This window comes from Mesoplodon mirus (genome assembly GCF_964341445.2).
Source record: "Mesoplodon mirus genome assembly, chromosome: 6".
NCBI classification, from domain to species: Eukaryota; Metazoa; Chordata; class Mammalia; order Artiodactyla; family Ziphiidae; genus Mesoplodon; species Mesoplodon mirus.
In genome coordinates, this window is record NC_138982.1 from 118,050,979 (window position 1) to 118,068,152 (window position 17,174).

Here is a 17,174-nt window from a genome sequence, read left to right on the forward strand (position 1 = left end):
CCTGTATACCTGAAACTAACACAATATTGTAAATCAACTATTCTTCAATTAGAAAAATGAAACCCAGAAAAAAAAAAGAATCATTTTCACACTGCCCAGCAGTACCAAACTCATAATAAATGTAATAAGTTCCATAACTCTGTTTTTTTTTTTTTTTACTGACTTTTTTGTCACCCTTACACTAATGACACTGTCTTCACTACTACCATTTCATAAGACTTGATATACGGAAGCACATGTCTTTGCACTTTTTTCTTCTTCAAGAATACTTTAACAGGGGCTTCCCTGGTGGCGCAGTGGTTAAGAATCCACCTGCCGGGCTTTCCTGGTAGCGCAGTGGTTGAGAGTACGCCTGCTGATGCAGGGGACATGGGTTCGTGCCCCGGTCTGGGAAGATCCCACATGCCGCAGAGCGGCTGGGCCCGTGAGCCATGGCCGCTGAGCCTGCGCGTCCAGAGGAGAGGCCACAACAGTGAGAGGCCTGCGTACCGCAAAAAAAAAAAAAAAAAAAAAAAAGAATCCACCTGCCAATGCAGGGGATATGGGTTCGAGTCCTGGTCCAGGAAGATCCCACATGCCGCAGAGCAGCTAAGCCCATGCACCAGAACTACTGAGCCTGCACTTTAGAGCCGCTAGCCACAACGACTGAAGCCTGGGTGACTAGAGCCCATGCTCTGCAACAAGAGAAGCCCCCACTCACCACAAGTAGAGGAAGTCCGTGCACAGCAACAAAGATCCAACGCAGCCAAAAATGAACAAATAAATTAATTTTTAAAAAAAGAATACTTTAATATTTGACCCTTTGCATTTCCATATTAATTTTATAATTAGCTTGTGAGGTTATTTTTAAAATATTGGCTTTTGACAAAGATTGCATTGAATCTGTAGGTTAACTTGCAAAAAATTGACATGTATATGATACTCACATTCATATGTGTGGTTTATTTCCTTTTTGTTTTGGTCTGTAGTGTTTGTGGTTTTCTACATAGAGCACTTGCACAATTTTCTTAAGAGTTATTTCTAGGTATGTTATATTTTATCTTATTAAAATGGTATAATTCTAAAATTTTATTTGCTAACTCTTATTGCTGGTTTCTGGAAAGAATTGAATTTTGTATGTATAGCTTATATTCAACAACCTTGCTAAATTTTCCTGTGAATTCTAGTTAATTATCTGGAGATTCTTTGGGGTTATCTATGTATGCAAACATATCATCTGAAAATGATTTTATATTTTTATATCTTTTAATACTTTTCTCCCCTTACTGCACTTAAGACATCCAGTAAAATGTTGCTTCAGAATGACTAGACTAGGCATCCTTTTCCAGTTCCCAGTCTCAAAAAGAAAGTCTTCCAAATTCCGTCATCAACGTGACATTTTCTACAGATTTTTGAATAGATATATTTTAACAGATTGTGGAATTTTACTTCTTTTCCCAATTTTCCAGTTTTTGCCATACATAAATTCTCCCTAAAGCTTTTTCTGCATTTGATTGAGATTATTAAATGAATTTTCTCCCTTATTCTTTTGCTGAGATGAATTAAGAAATTGATTTTTGAATGTTAAACTAAATTTGCTTTTGATAATAAATCCAAATGGATGTGATTCAATACCAATTTTATATGTTGCTGTTATAATAACTAATGTATAATATAACTAATGTTATATTTTATGCAGAATTTTTGCATCTATGATTATTACAGAGAATGTTCAGCAAACTGTCTTTTCTGCAATGTCTTTCTCAACTTTTGACATTAAGTTTGTGATGGCTTTCTAAAAAGGTTGCAAACCATTTCCTATTTATTTGTTATTATCTGAAGGTGTTTGTGAAACTGTGGTCTTATTTATCACTTAATTGTTTGGTAGAGAACAAAAACTTGCCTGGGAATTTACTCTGATGAAAGGCTTTAAATTACAGTTTCTATTTTATCAATAGTTAAAAAACTCTTCAAATTTTCCCTTTTCATTTGTCAGTTTGGTAAATACTTTTGCTTTTCATAAGAATTTTTATATTTCATATATCATACCATATGGTCATATATTTTCATATTTGCAAAATATTGTTCATTACATTGCTTTGTGATGATTTTAATACCTATACTATCTGTAACACTATCTCCTTTATTATTATTGATATTAGTTGTGTTTTCTCTCCTTGTCCTTTCTGTTTTTTTCTCTCCAAGGACTCATTAATCTGGAGGGTGATATATAAAGTTCAAGCATTCTATGTTCCTTTCATTTTGTTGAAAGAAGGTAAAAATGACATAGTTTTAAATAATTAATGTTGTCTTTTTAAAGTGCAAATTTTTGGCTTTTCAAATCACTTCTAATTGATATTTTTATTCCATTTTTGTATGTTTATCATCAGCTTCATAATATCTATGGGTATGTATTATGTTTAATTCTTAATTTCCCAAGATAGATGCTTAGATTATTGATTTTCAGCCTTTTAAAATATCTGTAACTGGACATGTATTTCTAGTCATGGCTTTTGCTGACTCCAACAAATTTTAATATGTAGTAACTTTAATACTATTGAATCAAAATATTTTATATTTCCATTATCATTTACTCTTCCCTCATTAGTTATCTAAAAATATGTTTCTTCTAAAAATATATGGATTTTCTACTTATATTTTTCTTATTTATTTATAGTTTAATTGCTTTGAATATAGAGAATATTACCTTTTATGCTTCCCCCTCTGAAATTTTTGAGAATATTTTTAAGGCCCAGTGTATGTTTCTCTAAAATATCCATGGTGCTTTAGAAGAATGTATATTCTCCAGTTGTTGGGTATAATGTTTTATAAATGTCCATTAGATCAATTTTTCTAATTAAAATCTCCCACTATGATTGTACAGTTGCTTTTCTTTCTGCAATGGGATAGTGTAAAGTTTGCTTTATGTAATTTTAAGCCATGTTATTAGGTATATACAAACTATCTTCCTGGTGAGTTGAAAGTTTTATAATTTTAACCCTTTCTATGTTTCTACTAATTTTGAGATAAAATTATTTTTGTCTAAGTTAATGTATGTAGATTCACCACCTTTTGGTGGGTAATATTTCCATATCAATGTTCTACTTTCACATATTCTGCTTCCTTACTGTTATATATGTCTTTAATAAATAACACATAATTGAATTTTTGTCTTTTTAACTAAGTGTGACACCATATTTTAATTGAATCTAATAGCCTAAATTTAATATAGGCTATTTACATTTAATGGTATAGCTGGGTTTAATTGTACCATCATATTATTTACTTTGTCTGATCTTTATGATTCTTTCTCGCCTTTCTTGCCTTCTTCTGGACTTAAAAAAAAATATTCCCTTTTGTCCTCCATTGGTTTGGAAGTTATATACTCTTACTCTTTTCTTTTTTGATACCTAGAGATTTAACAGAAAGCCTTGATTTATAAATACCAACTGTTGGCAATTACTTTTAATCTTTCTTCCATACAATTAAAGGAACAAAAAATGCTTGAACTTCAGTTAACAGCCCCCAAGATATGCTATTTTTTTAATGTATTTTAATTCTCTCTATATATTCCAAATTCTATAGAACAATAACAGTGTTTTTTGCCATCAACATCCATTTAGATTGAACTGTATTTTACCATTTTCAATACTCTTCCTTCCTGAATAGCCATCAAAGGATAATTTTCCTTCTTTTGATGACAATTTCTCTCAGTGTATACTTGTTTGAAACTATATAGTTTCCATTTTTTTTCCTGAAATGGATTGGGACACTAGGCAGCTATTTTCTTTCACCATATTGGAAATATAACTCTATTCTTTCCTAGATTCCACTGTTTCTGTTGAGAAACTAGTTGTAATTTGGGTCATTTTTTATTCATTTAATTTTATGCTGTATGCTTTGATGTGGTCTTTTCTGTAACTTTACTCTCATGTGTCTCAATGAGGATGTCTATTTATTCACATTGGAATTAACTGTGCATTCCAATTTTTTTATTGATTATAATTCCTCAGTTTTTAGAAATTCTGAGATATTTTCTTTAGATATCATTTCTGTTCCATTTTTTTCTCCTTTTATTTTGAATTTGAATGAAACATGATTGACCTTCTCACTATTTATCCTATGTACCTCTTACCTCTCTGTACTGTCTGCTCTCTTTGATTTTTGCTCCGTATTGTACCCTTTTACTTTATTCTAGAAACAGACTTCTCACCTATTTTCCAAGTCACTCGCTTTCTCTTTTTACCTGATTCAAAATTTCTGTTAAACCCATTCAATAATTGTCAATTATCTTATTTTTTAAGTTAAAAACTTTTATTATTTTTATCAAATATAATAGGTCATATTTATATTTAAATGTCATTCTCTGCTGATAATTGCAATCTTATCTCTTTGAAAATATTAAGTACGTTTTAGCCAGTGTATAATAATTACAATAGTTGGAGGCCTATGGGTCTGTTTCTGTTGATTATTGTTTCTGTTGGTTCTCATGCATGTTTCTTGCTTCAAGTGTACCTGGCTATCTTTATTTAGATGCTGGAAATTTAAAAATATATTTATAAAAATAATTTGAGACCAAAGATGATGTGATCTTCCTACAAAAAAGGACTATTATTGGTTTCTATCAGGTACCTAGCAGGTCCAACAATCCAAGAGCTCCTTAAACAAAACACAATAAGTGAGATTTTTCTGGCAACTTCAGATTATTAAAAGCTTTGCTAGAGATTATGAAAAGGCTGGTTTATTTCAAGTTTACCTTTATTCCTATAGTGCTACACCTTGGGGTCCCAAAAAGTAGTATAAGATGTTTTACAAGCCTCATATGAGGATTTCAAAAACACTTCCCATATTCTCTGCACCAGAGGAAAGTGACTCCAAATTACCAGTTCACCTCCCTGGAATTTTTCTGTCTTCTGTATATTAGACTGGTAATTTTTTCCTGATATCCCAGCAGGAATGTTTGTTCAAATTACCTAATCAACAATTATGAAAGGCAACATAGCTTCCTTAACATATACAACTGAAAAACGACAAGAATTACTGGCAAGTAGAAAATGCACTCATAGGTTAGTATTTAAGGAAAGGGCAGTATCTCATTCAGAGAATCCTTGAGACAGGTGAATATGCAGTATCAAAAATCTGTGTTCCTCTTTTGTGATAGTCATAAGAAGATCAGTTAAAGGTGCCAACTATGTGGCATCTAGTGGCAAGTTAGATTTGATAAGCTGAGTCATCAAAAGATATTAAGAATATAAGACAATCCAAACAGTTTATTAGGAAAAGTCAAAAATGCAAACAAAAACAATAAAAAGTATGAAGAGCTAATTCAAAAGGCCATAAGCAGAATTGAAGTTGGAATTTCAAAAAGAAGAGTTCAAAATTGCAGAGTAATTGGCCCTAGGTGTGCTGTGTGTGGGAATGATAAGCTGATATACAGGGCTAGAGAAAGAAAACGTGAAAGGTTGAGGGTATCAGAACTATGAGACTTTAGGCACTGACTCTCTGTATGATGTAGATGAACTTAGATTCCAAATAAAGAGCATAACTGTTCTGACTATAGGCTCAGCCCATTGGCATATAGACATAGAATTTGAAAAATTGTCATCTATGGCATTAAGGATATTTATATATCTCACAAAATCATTGGTATGGATCACCACAGGGTAAATTCAGAATAATATGGGAGAAAATAAATTACCTGGACCAAAGAGAAAATAAACCTGAGGAAATAGGGAATTGGGAGCAGTCTTTGGGTCACTTCCTTCTGTCTCTGCCTTAGCACTATATCCTCCCCATGCACCCCAACCAAACACATGTAAATTACCAGTTAATTTGAGCAGCATACTGGTGAAGTGCAGATTTTGGAATCAGAAGATTCTATTTCAAATTCTGACTCTGCCTCCTACTGGCCTTGTCACCTTGACCTGAGCCTCTTCTCCATTTGTAAAAGGATGATAACGTTTACTTACTCATGGGGACTTAGGAGAATTCCATAATTAATTCACATAAAGAACGTGAAGTGCCTCGTATATAGGAAGTACTCAATAAATATTAGTACCATCAGTTTCAATTCAGGAAGGGGATCTGGGCCATCTAAAATATTACCTGAAAGTGTCTGTCCAATGCACTCTGGCAAAAACGATTAATAGTCGGTTAGACATTTTGAGGAAAATAATTAAAAATCTTTAGGGAAAAGTACTCTCTCTGTGCCTGAAGATCTGTGCTCAATTTGAATTGACATACAACAAAGTGATAAAATGAGAAGAAAGAATGGTAATCTAAATGCATCAGGAACATTAAGCATGAGGGAAGTTGCAATCAAATCAATAAAATTTGTTAATAGCATGAAAAGGATGAATTATATATTTTTTATCAAATTTCAGTTTTTTTAGGATGACATGACAGTTCTTGAAACCTGAAGGAGGAAAACTGAAGGCAAAGAGTTCCATTGGACACCACAGGTTATCACTAACTCCAAGAAATGTTGCTTGTGGGAAATATAATCACTATATAATTAGAGTCTCACCACTTCATCCACTACTCTCTCTTATTAAGTTTTCCTCTTCCCCAGTGTCTACATCTCCTTTTCTATTTTCAAATAATTAAGCAATAAATCCTACATTGTTACCATTGGTATCAGTGTGTATGACATCCACAATATTTGCATCAGTGTAATCTAATTTGCCGTTTGATGGTTTTCCAGAGAATTGTGGTCCAGCAGGGTCAAGACCTGAAATTCAAGAAAGAAGCTATTAATCTATTAATCAATCATACTACAGAGTTCAGTAGATCATATGCTTGCATTATTATTACATTATAAACATAATGAGCCTATACAGTTTTAGCTTAAACCTGTCCAAAAACAAATCTAACAATAAATGAAATTAGATGAATAGCAAGTATCTTCTTTATTTGAATAATCATTTTTCCAGTCTTCAGAGTTCATCAATGATGTAGTGTTAAGCCACACTACAGATGCCTAGACAAAATACTGTGGGTTTTTTTAGCATTTTTACTTAAGAAGTAATTAGGAATACACTGATAGTAAATCTCTATTTAATAGAAAGTAACTACTACTACCGCTGAGGAGGGGAAATAATAAATACTATCCTGGTCCTGTCTTGAGCCTCATTCTGCACCAGCTCATCCTGGATCTCTCTATAGGTCTAAAATGTTAAGTGCAATTTGAGCTTGGAATAAAATATATTTATTATTAGCTTATCATTCATTTCTCACAAAAGTTTCCTGCATACACATAAGAAAAATTTATTAAAAGTTTCATAAAATATAGATATTATTTCTGGTGTACTTGAAATTCTAAATAAAAATTTGAAGCTCATGGCCTACTGCAGTGTGTCAAAAAAAGGTGGGGAGGACATGAAATGCAATGCCTTGAGAACATCTATGCAATAGGGCAACAATCATCTTAAAAAGTAAAATATAATATTGCTTTATCTCAGTACCTTCTGTTATCCCTAGTTTATTTGGCCCACATGACTGAATGAGGCAGAAACTTCTCTCTTCCTATAAATTGTTCTGATGTAGAACCACTGCATTTGCTGGCTTTTTAAACCCTGATGATTGCTTGGCATGTGGAACCATTCAAACTAGACTAATATGTGAATGAACACACCTTAAAATAAAGTAGGATTACCAGCAGATCAAATTGAGCTAGTACGGTGGTTGAAAGAGAATGGACTTTGGATGCTAGAGACCTTTGTATAAATCCTGGCTTAGCTGTTACTAACTTTTTGACACTCCTGCATTCATGCAGTTAACCTCAACTTTCACATTCATATAATGAGAATGAAGTTAAAACTGATCAAAGTAAGTAAGGTATACTTAAGGTTTGTAAAGATCCTAAATATCTAAACAAGTTATTCACCTCTACCCTCCCCCTTTGTTAACTTAAGACTCTAGTATTAACATTTGAAATTATTATAAATCATCTATGGGAATAGATCTCAATAATTCTAAAAAGCTAAATTAACTGGGGAAGGATAGTTTTTAAATCACCACCATTCCTAAAGGGAAGCCTGAACATCCATGTCAGCATTATTTGGTTACTAAGCTTTGTGGATGCAGTAACCTTGTTAAGGAAATACAAGGAGAACTGGGGTCCAGAATCCCTCAGGCATGGATATCAACTCCTGATTCTCCCTTTTAGTGTTCAAGTAAAATTGTTAAAAGAATTAAAATACATTAAAGTTTCTAAAATTTAAGTACATGGTAATAGGTTATCTTCTTAGTTAATACATGAAAAAAGTTTTACATTTAATGGGCCAAACTTTCCTTAGGATTGTTACAATAATGTGTCCTTAAAATTCATATGGGACTGCAGAAATTAATCATTTTCCTCCCATTTCTATATGGGTAATTTAAGTTTGGTGAGGAAATAAGTAAGACTTAAGAGTCTAACCAAAGACCAGCATCTGAATATAATATAGAAAAAAAAAGTTTGTGCATCATTTCCTTTCCTTAAATATTGCCCCTGTTAAATGTTAAATAAAGTAATAACTTCTGATGCTTAAAAGTATACTAAAATATTAATTTTGTCAAAAATATTTTACCTGTTATTCTTCCAACTTGACCATGAAATATCTTTCCAACAAATCCACTAATATGAGCCCCTAAGCTCACACCTATGAAATGAAAATTATCAAGAGATGCTCCATGCTTCTGCAATTCAAAATACAATGTTACAATTTTCATTTCAGAAAATCACAAATTATGCCTGTTGCATCAATATTCTAAAATTTATTATTTTTTCTGGTTTAATCCATTTCTGGGAAACAGGGAATGGGATTTTATAATTTCAAATAACTATATCTTTGTTCAACTTTTTCCATAAAATATCTGATTTTTCTGTACACAGTTTTAATATCATTAAATTTTTATTTAAAAATTTAGAAAACTGTCATTTTTATCTAGAATAGCATGTACAAAATAATACATTTAATTAATAAAGCATTTTGTAATAATAATAACAAAACTTACTTTGTGCTAGCTACCTTGGTATGTGTTTTTTAAATCTCATATGTAATATTCACAATAGTCCTATGAGCTACATATTTTTATCCTATTGCCTAAAACTTTCCCCAGCACCTATTAAATGCTGAATAAATACGGTTTGATAATGAGTTGCCCAAAGTCTCATATACTTATTACTATAAGGGAAAAAGACTTGAAATCCAGGTCTGTTCAACTCCAAAATATAAACTAATCTACCTCCCTTTTTTATCTGTAGATTGTATCAAAAACTTTAGGAAGACTGAACCGTGTGAAAAATCATCCTTACTTTGGAGATGATAAAATGAGACTCAGAAATTTTAAGTGATTTCCCCCAACACAAGCTGGAGAGTAATGGAGTCTGATCTTCCAAGCCCAAGTTTTGAACACTTTCTAGAGTCTCAGCCCAGGGGAGGGGGATGGGGGCATTAGGAGCTTAAATGAGGAAGAATTTCTTCTACCATACTCTCAGGAAGCAGGTCATGGTCCATTCTACACAGTGACACATCCAGTGGCTTACAGAAAGATGTGGAACATTTACTCTAATGAGAAACTAGATTCAGGTTTTCCAGGAACAGAATGATAATTTTCTTCAAATTTCTCAGACCAGTGCCTGGAACCTCCAGGGAGTATCACTCTCAACTTCAGTGCTACTGAACTTTTCATCCCTTCTCCTTAATACGGAGACTTTGCAAGCAAAAGCACTGTTAGAAATCTAATACTACAATTTTCCTAAATTTCTCTATTTAACATTCACATGTTCCACACTTTGAGGTACATATTTATTAATTAGAGAAAAGACCACCGCTAAAAGGAAAAATCAATTATGCAGTTTATAGACTATCAGTAAGAACAGGTGAATCAATTACTTCTTCTGTCTCCAGAGGCATGGTTTAGTTTTGTCCAAATTTGAGGATGTAAAAATAATAATGATAGCTGATTTTATTCAATGGTTATTATATGCCAAGTGCTGGTTAAGAATTAATTTCATTTAATACTTAAATAAAATATTGTTAGAAAGTTTTGTTATCCCAAATGTATAGACAAGGAAATGAGGCAGAATAGTTAAGCAATTGCTCCAACTCACACAGATGATATGGATTTGGTGGTCTTTGAACCCCTCCAGTCTGACTCCTAACCACTATGTGCAACTGCTTCTTGGATCTATGACGCTTGCTCGATTTCAGCAGAGGCTTGGAAGTTCAGCACAACACAACTCAAAGGCGATTTCAAGCTCAAGAATGTCCCCAAATCATATATCACCCTTCTTTCTCTCGAGTGCCATCACTACCACCTCCCTCTAGAACAGGCATGGATCTTCATATGTATTGACTTAGCAGTCAAAGATCAATCAAATTATAGATGACCTAGAACTGGCCTGAATTTATTTGACTCATCCCAACCCTGGACCTAAATGCTGGATAAACCTAAATGAAACTGACACCTGCCTCCACGGTTGGCAAAAGTATGCTACTTTTCAAGCTGTTTTCCCCTCACTGTTACCAACGCACACTTGATTAATTTGAAACATTTTAGACATACCTTAGAAAATATATCTAAAAAATCTAATGATTATATAGTTTATCCCCTCTGTGCACAAAGAATCACTACATTATCCTGAAGTATAGGTAGAGTTAAAAAAACAAAAATCTTAAAAGATTTTAAGATAAAACACAATAGTTGAGTCTTTAAGATAATTTTTTTAAAAATAAGGTCAGGTCTAGGTATAGAATTATCCTTACACAAAGAAAAGATGGCTGCATACATTAGCATATCAATGCAGTAATTCTAAATGCTACAGGAAAATGGTATTTTATTACCACTTTGCAGTATTACATAACATACTGTATATTGTATACCATATATAACACATAAAATTCCAGACTTACCAAAAGATTCTGAATGTACCTACTCAAACTCACAGCAACTTTTCTGGTATTTTTAACTGCTCTACTGTAAAAAAATGTTGTAGCGCCTCGGTTCCAGTCTACTACAATTATATTTATATCGTCTTGGTCCAACAAAATTCTCACAAAGTTCTGAAGCCATGGTGGAGTGGAGCCCATTGGTCTGTATCCATGAATAAGCCAGACTGTTTTCTTTCTTGTGTTGAAATTAACATTAAGTGAGTTATCCTGCTCAAACAGTGACTCAGCACAGCTCGGGTTGTTCCTTGTATACAATATCAAAAATATCTCCATTTTGAGATTAAACAGATCTCTGAAGGAATCCTTTAAACTTAGCTGAGAGAATTTAAGGCATGGTCCTTTATTCTCTGAAATTAAAAAAAGAAGTCAGTCAAGCTGAGTATCGGGATAGTATTTGATTCAATTCCTGTTGCTGTTGCAAAGAAAAAAATTGAACTTGGAGGGTGGGGAGGTTTTCACTTTATTAGCATTTTAACATAATTTTCTGAGCAACTACAATGTTTTAAGTAATTTGCTGATTACTTAAATAGAATTTTTGAACTAGATGTATTCAAAATTTACAATGAAATATAGAAATAAATGTGGTTGGCTAAAAATTAAGAATTAATTTTTATCTGTACAAAATAGCAACTGTGTGATTAAAATCGTTAATATTGTTAATAAGGAAATTGTTATACACACCAATAAAAGTCCATACATTGACTATGAACTTTAACAGAAATTTTACAGGGACTTCCCTGGTGGCGCAGTGGTTAAGAATCCACCCGCCAATGCAGGGGACACGGGTTCGAGCCCTGGTCCGGGAAGATCCCACATGCCAGGGAGCAGCTAAGCCCATGTGCCACAACTACTGAGCCTGTGCTCTCGAGCCCTCGAGCCACAACTACTGAAGCTCACGTGCGTAGAGACCATGCTCCACAGCAAGAGAAGGCACTGCAATGAGAAAGGCACGCACCGCAACATAGAGTAGCCCCTGTTCGCCGCAACTAGAGAAAGCCCATACAGAAAGCCCATGCACAGCAACGAAGACCCATCGCAGCCAAAAATTTTAAAAAATTAAAAAATAAATTTACAGAAGAATCTTTAGGTATGGATAATAAGCATTAGAAAAAAATATATTTTACCTGACTAGTAATCAAATAAACACAAATCAAAACAAAAAATATATCATTTTCTTCCTATCAAATTAAACAAAACGAAAAAATCCTTTAAATACATAATACTTACAAGGGTAAATTTGTAACAAATATTCATATACATGGATGCTGAGAGCATAAGTTGACACAGCCTTTTGAAATTTTATATGTGTCTAAGTGTATACTACACAGACATAATCTTAAAAATATTTACTCTTCCTGATTTTCTTCCTAGGATTTACATTAATGAAATAAATAATTTGTATTAAATATAAAGACATTAAATCAACTATCCTTCAATACAAAATAAAAAAATCTAAAAAAATATAAAGACATTAATCAGAGTGTTATGCATAATCACACAAAAATTTAAAACACCTTAATTATCATCATATAGAATTTCATCAATGTGTGCATCCTATTTGTCTATCTACCTACATACCTACATATCTATCCATCCATCCATCCTAGAAAGAAGTAGAGCAGAAAATGAAATAACTAAGCCAAACCAACAGCAATAGTCATTACTAGGCAATGAAACATGGCTGCTTTTTATTTTCTTTTCATAATTTTTAAGAATTATATTTTTTTCCAAAATAAGCATATAATCTCAAAAAAAAATTTAATGAGAACATATGATCATACTGCTTCTGGAAATTTAACTTGGTAAGAAGATTTGGGAAAACAATTTGTCAATATATATCAAAAATGCACAAAAATGTTTGTAATGTTAATGCCAATAATTACACTTCTAAGAATTTATCCCAAGAAAATAGTCTAAACACATGTTAAAAAATGAATATACATTATTTTAATACTGGAGAAATAGAAGTGATTTAAATGCCCAGAAATAATGATGTGCTTAAGCCACTACATATATAGGTATTTGATACATTTAAATGTTTATTTTAACATATATAAATATATATTTAAAACCACACATATATATTTTATATGTAGATATATTTGGTAAATCCATAATAATATGCACTAGTTGCCATCAATCTAGTTTGGAAATTATATATGTGACATTGTCACAATTATGTAGAAGAAAATAAAGGATGAAGGCAGTGAAGAAGAAGCAAGACCTACATTCAATTCTCAGATTAACAGCTGATAGATACTTGGACAAGTGAAAAACTTTGAGACTTCATTTTTTCTAAATACAAAGGAATGAGGAAGTGGAGAGGAGAAATAAACCTCAGTGCGATATCAGTGCTTACTACACAGTACAAATTGTGTAGGGAATTGTGCTTATCCACCTTCCTACAAGCTGGAACTCTGAGAAGTCTAAATGCAATTGATACATCCAAACTGCTGGTCCACTCCAAGCCAAGGTAGATTTTACCTGGTCCTGGAATGAGTAATGAGGAATAAACAATGGAATCTCTGTGATAAAATAAGGGAAATAAATCACTTAAAACAGTCAACAGAAAAGTCTATGGCCTATTACCAGGATCCAGAAGTAATAGCAGAAAACTCTTTATCACCCTCATTAGAATGCAAGAAAAACCACATCTCAAAAACAGGAGGCCACTAAGAGAAAATATATTGAGGCGAAAAACAATAGGTTAAGTTTAAAATGGAATAATGAGGGCTTCCCTGGTGGCGCAGTGGTTGAGAGTCCGCCTGCCGATGCAGGGGACGCGGGTTCGTGCCCTGGTCCGGGAAGATCCCACATGCCGTGGAGTGGCTGGGCCCGTGTGCCATGGCCGCTGAGCCTGCGCGTCTGGAGCCTGCGCGTCCGGAGCCTGTGCTCCGCAACGGGAGAGGCCACAGCAGTGAGAGGCCCGCGTACCGCAAAAAAAAAAAAAAAAAAAAAAAATTAAGTTAAATCACCTTTCATTAAACCGTTGATTAAAGCTGTTTATTTGTGTGAAACGAGTGGTTATTTTGCCAGTGAATCCAACGAACCTTAAAACCAAAAGCAGGCTTTCGGCAAAACAAGTATTTTATGTGAAAGTTAAGTTTTTACTGAAGTCTTTATTGTCTTAATTGGAGTTAAGTTAGTATCAATTTAAGATAAATTGTCATAACTTTAGATGTTATATGTAATCCCCATGATAAACACAAACAAAATAATCTATAGAATATACATAAAAGAAAATGAGATGGAGATCAAAATGTGTCAGAACAAAAAATCAATTAAAAACAATGAAGAAAAGAGATAACACTCACTTCAAACCCATTAGGATGGCTACTATTAAAAACAAACAAACAAATAAACAAAAAACCCAGGAAACAACTCTTGGAAAGAATGTGGAGAAATAGAACCCTTGTTCATTGCTGAAAGGTTGCAGCTGCTGTGGAAATGTTATGGTGGTGCCTCAAACAATTAAAAATAGAATTACTACATAATCCAGAAACTCCACTTCTGGGTATATATCCAAAAGAATTGAAAGCAGAGACTCAGGGTAAGCTGTGACAAAGCGAAAGAGAGGCATGGACATATATACACTACCAAACGTAAGGTAGATAGATAGTGGGAAGCAGCCGCAGAGCACAGGGAGATCAGCTCGGTGCTTTGTGACCACCTGGAGGGGTGGGATGGGGAGGGTGGGAGGGAGGGAGATGCATGAGGGAAGGGATGTGGGAACAGATGTATATGTATGACTGATTCACTTTGTTATAAAGCAGAAACTAATATTAAAAAAAAGAGATTTTTATACATGCATGTTCATAGCAACATTATTCACAATAGCCAAAAGGTAGAAGCAACCCAAATATCCATCAAAGAATGGACGGATAAACAAAACCTGGTATATACATCCAATGGAATATTATTCAGCCTTTAAAAGGAAGGAAATTCTTACACATGTTACAACGTGGAATAACTTTGAATATGTTACATTAAGTGAAATAAGCCAGTCACAAAAATACAAATGCTGTATGATTCCACATAAATGAGTTACCTAAAGAAGTCAAATTTATAAAAACATAATGTAGAACAGTGGTTGCCAAGGGCTGGGGAAAAGTAGAAAATGGGGAGGTCAAGGGGTACAGATTTGCAGTTTGGGAAGCTGAAGATGTTCTGGAGATGGAGGGTGGTGATGGTTGCACAACGGTGTGAATGTACTTAATGCCACTGAACTGTACACTTAAAAATGGTGAAAATGGTCATTTTTAATATGTTTTACCACAATTAAAACAAAACAAACAAAAAAATATCTTACAGAATCCAATTCCTGTCATTATAGATACTATTCCAGACATGCTTTACTTCTGTAAACAACCAGAACACTCGATAAAATATATGAAAAAAAAAAGTTTAGATTCTGGACAAGAAGAAGCACAGGACTATAATATCTAAAAAAAGGTAAACAAATGATTTGAACCATATACCTAATACCTTTCTACCTGGAGGCAGTTTCCAGACTTCAGTGCAGGAAGGTTGAACCCAACAAAGCATGGCGGTTTTGTCAAGTTGAGGAGAAAGACGGGAGTTTGAAGAAGTTGAAGCAACTAGGGTTTGTATCACAGTGTGCCACAAAGGAGGGAGCCATGCAGAGGCAGAGCTCCAAACCCTGCAGAGGAGTGCTCTTGAATCTGTTGCTAGAGACAAACCTATGCCTGCAGAGGGTGAAACTCCACAAAGAGCTGTAAGCTCAACAATTCCAAAGGTCACATCAGGCTAGGAGACATTGAAGTTCTGACCAGCCAGAGGAGAAAAACCTTAATGAACATCAGGGACATTCAGTGGGGACACCAGAAGCATCAGACTTAGTTACAATGGAGCTAAACTAGTTCTAGAGTAAAAGAGAACTTAGACCCATTCTTTCTCCTTCTCATTCTCTCATCTCTGCTTGCTTTGATTTGGCTTCATTCTCTGGCAGGCAACAGGCCTTGTGTGTGAAACACTGAGAGAAAATATTAACAATCTTGAGGTAAGCAAAGATTTTTCAGATACAATAGAGTAAGCACACAACATAAAAGTGATAAATTGGAAATTGTCATAGTGAAGGATGTCTGCTCCTAAAAGGACACTTAAGAATGTGAATATGCAGGCTTGCAAAATATACACCTGAAAAAGTACCTGTATCCAGAATATATGTGTGTTATGTTGTATGTGTGTGTATATACACACATATATGTAAAATAGGAAAACGTGATTTTTTAAAAATGACAAAAGAATTGAAGATACTTCACAAGAGATGGTCTATGGCCACTAGGCTCAAAAATGATGGTCAACATCCTCAGTTATCAAGAAAATGTAAATTAAACCAAAACAATGTACTGCTACACAATCACTAGAAGGGCTACAATTTAAAGACTGACAAAACCAACTATTTGGAAGGATACAGAGCAACTTGAAGCATCCTACAGTGTGAGGAAAATGACAAAATGATATACTTTGGAAAACAGTTGGTAGATTTTTTCTAATGTTAAATATACACTTACATGACCCCAAACATTCACTTCTAGGTGTTTACACATAAGAAATGAAAACATTTTCCACAACGTGTATAAAGAGTTCATAGTAGTTCTTTTTCATAAAAACCCCGAATTGGAAAAAAGCTACATGTCAATCAAGGAATCAGATAAACAAATTATGGATTATCTACACGATGAAACACTACCCAGCAATGAAAAGGAATAAGCTGATTACACATGCAACAACTTTGATGAATCTCAAAAACATCACCCTGAGCAAAAGACTCCAGAAACAAAAAAGGACATATTCCCTCTTGCACTGTTGGTGGGAATGTAAATTGATACAGCCACTATGGAGAACAGCATGAAGGTTCCTTAAAAAACTAAAAATAGAATTACCACATGACCCAGCAATCCCACTACTGGGCATATACCCAGAGAAAACCATAATTCAAAAAGAGTCATGTACCACAATATCCACTGCAGCTCTATTTACAATAGCCAAGACATGGAAGCAACCTAAATGCCCATCAACAGATGAATGGATAAAGAAGATGTGGTACATATATACAATGGAATATTACTCAGCCATAAAAAGGAACGAAATTGGGTCACTGGTAGAGACATGGATGAATCTAGAGTCTGTCATACAGAGTGAGGTGAATCTAGAGACTGTCATACAGAGTGAAATAAGTCAGAAAGAGAAAAACAAATATCGTATATTAACGCATATATGTGGAACCTAGAAAAA

At 33.8% G+C, this 17,174-nt stretch overlaps 1 protein-coding gene across 6 annotated transcripts in view; it reads right to left on the minus strand.

Annotated features, from left to right (window-relative positions):
* LIPI (lipase I) overlaps positions 1-17,174 on the minus strand; it is a 68,555-nt gene that overhangs the window by 46,283 nt on the left and 5,098 nt on the right. For 5 of the 6 annotated variants that reach the window (XM_082624688.1, XM_082624689.1, XM_082624687.1 and 2 more), the window contains exons 2-4: positions 10,878-11,263; positions 8,550-8,658; positions 6,608-6,709 (exon numbers count right to left, since the gene is read on the minus strand). In XM_082624688.1, coding sequence (XP_082480814.1) covers positions 6,608-6,709; positions 8,550-8,658; positions 10,878-11,263 — 597 coding nt within the window. The remainder of the gene's footprint in view (positions 1-6,607; positions 6,710-8,549; positions 8,659-10,877; positions 11,264-17,174) is intronic. The other variant, XM_082624691.1, reaches the window with a different exon arrangement.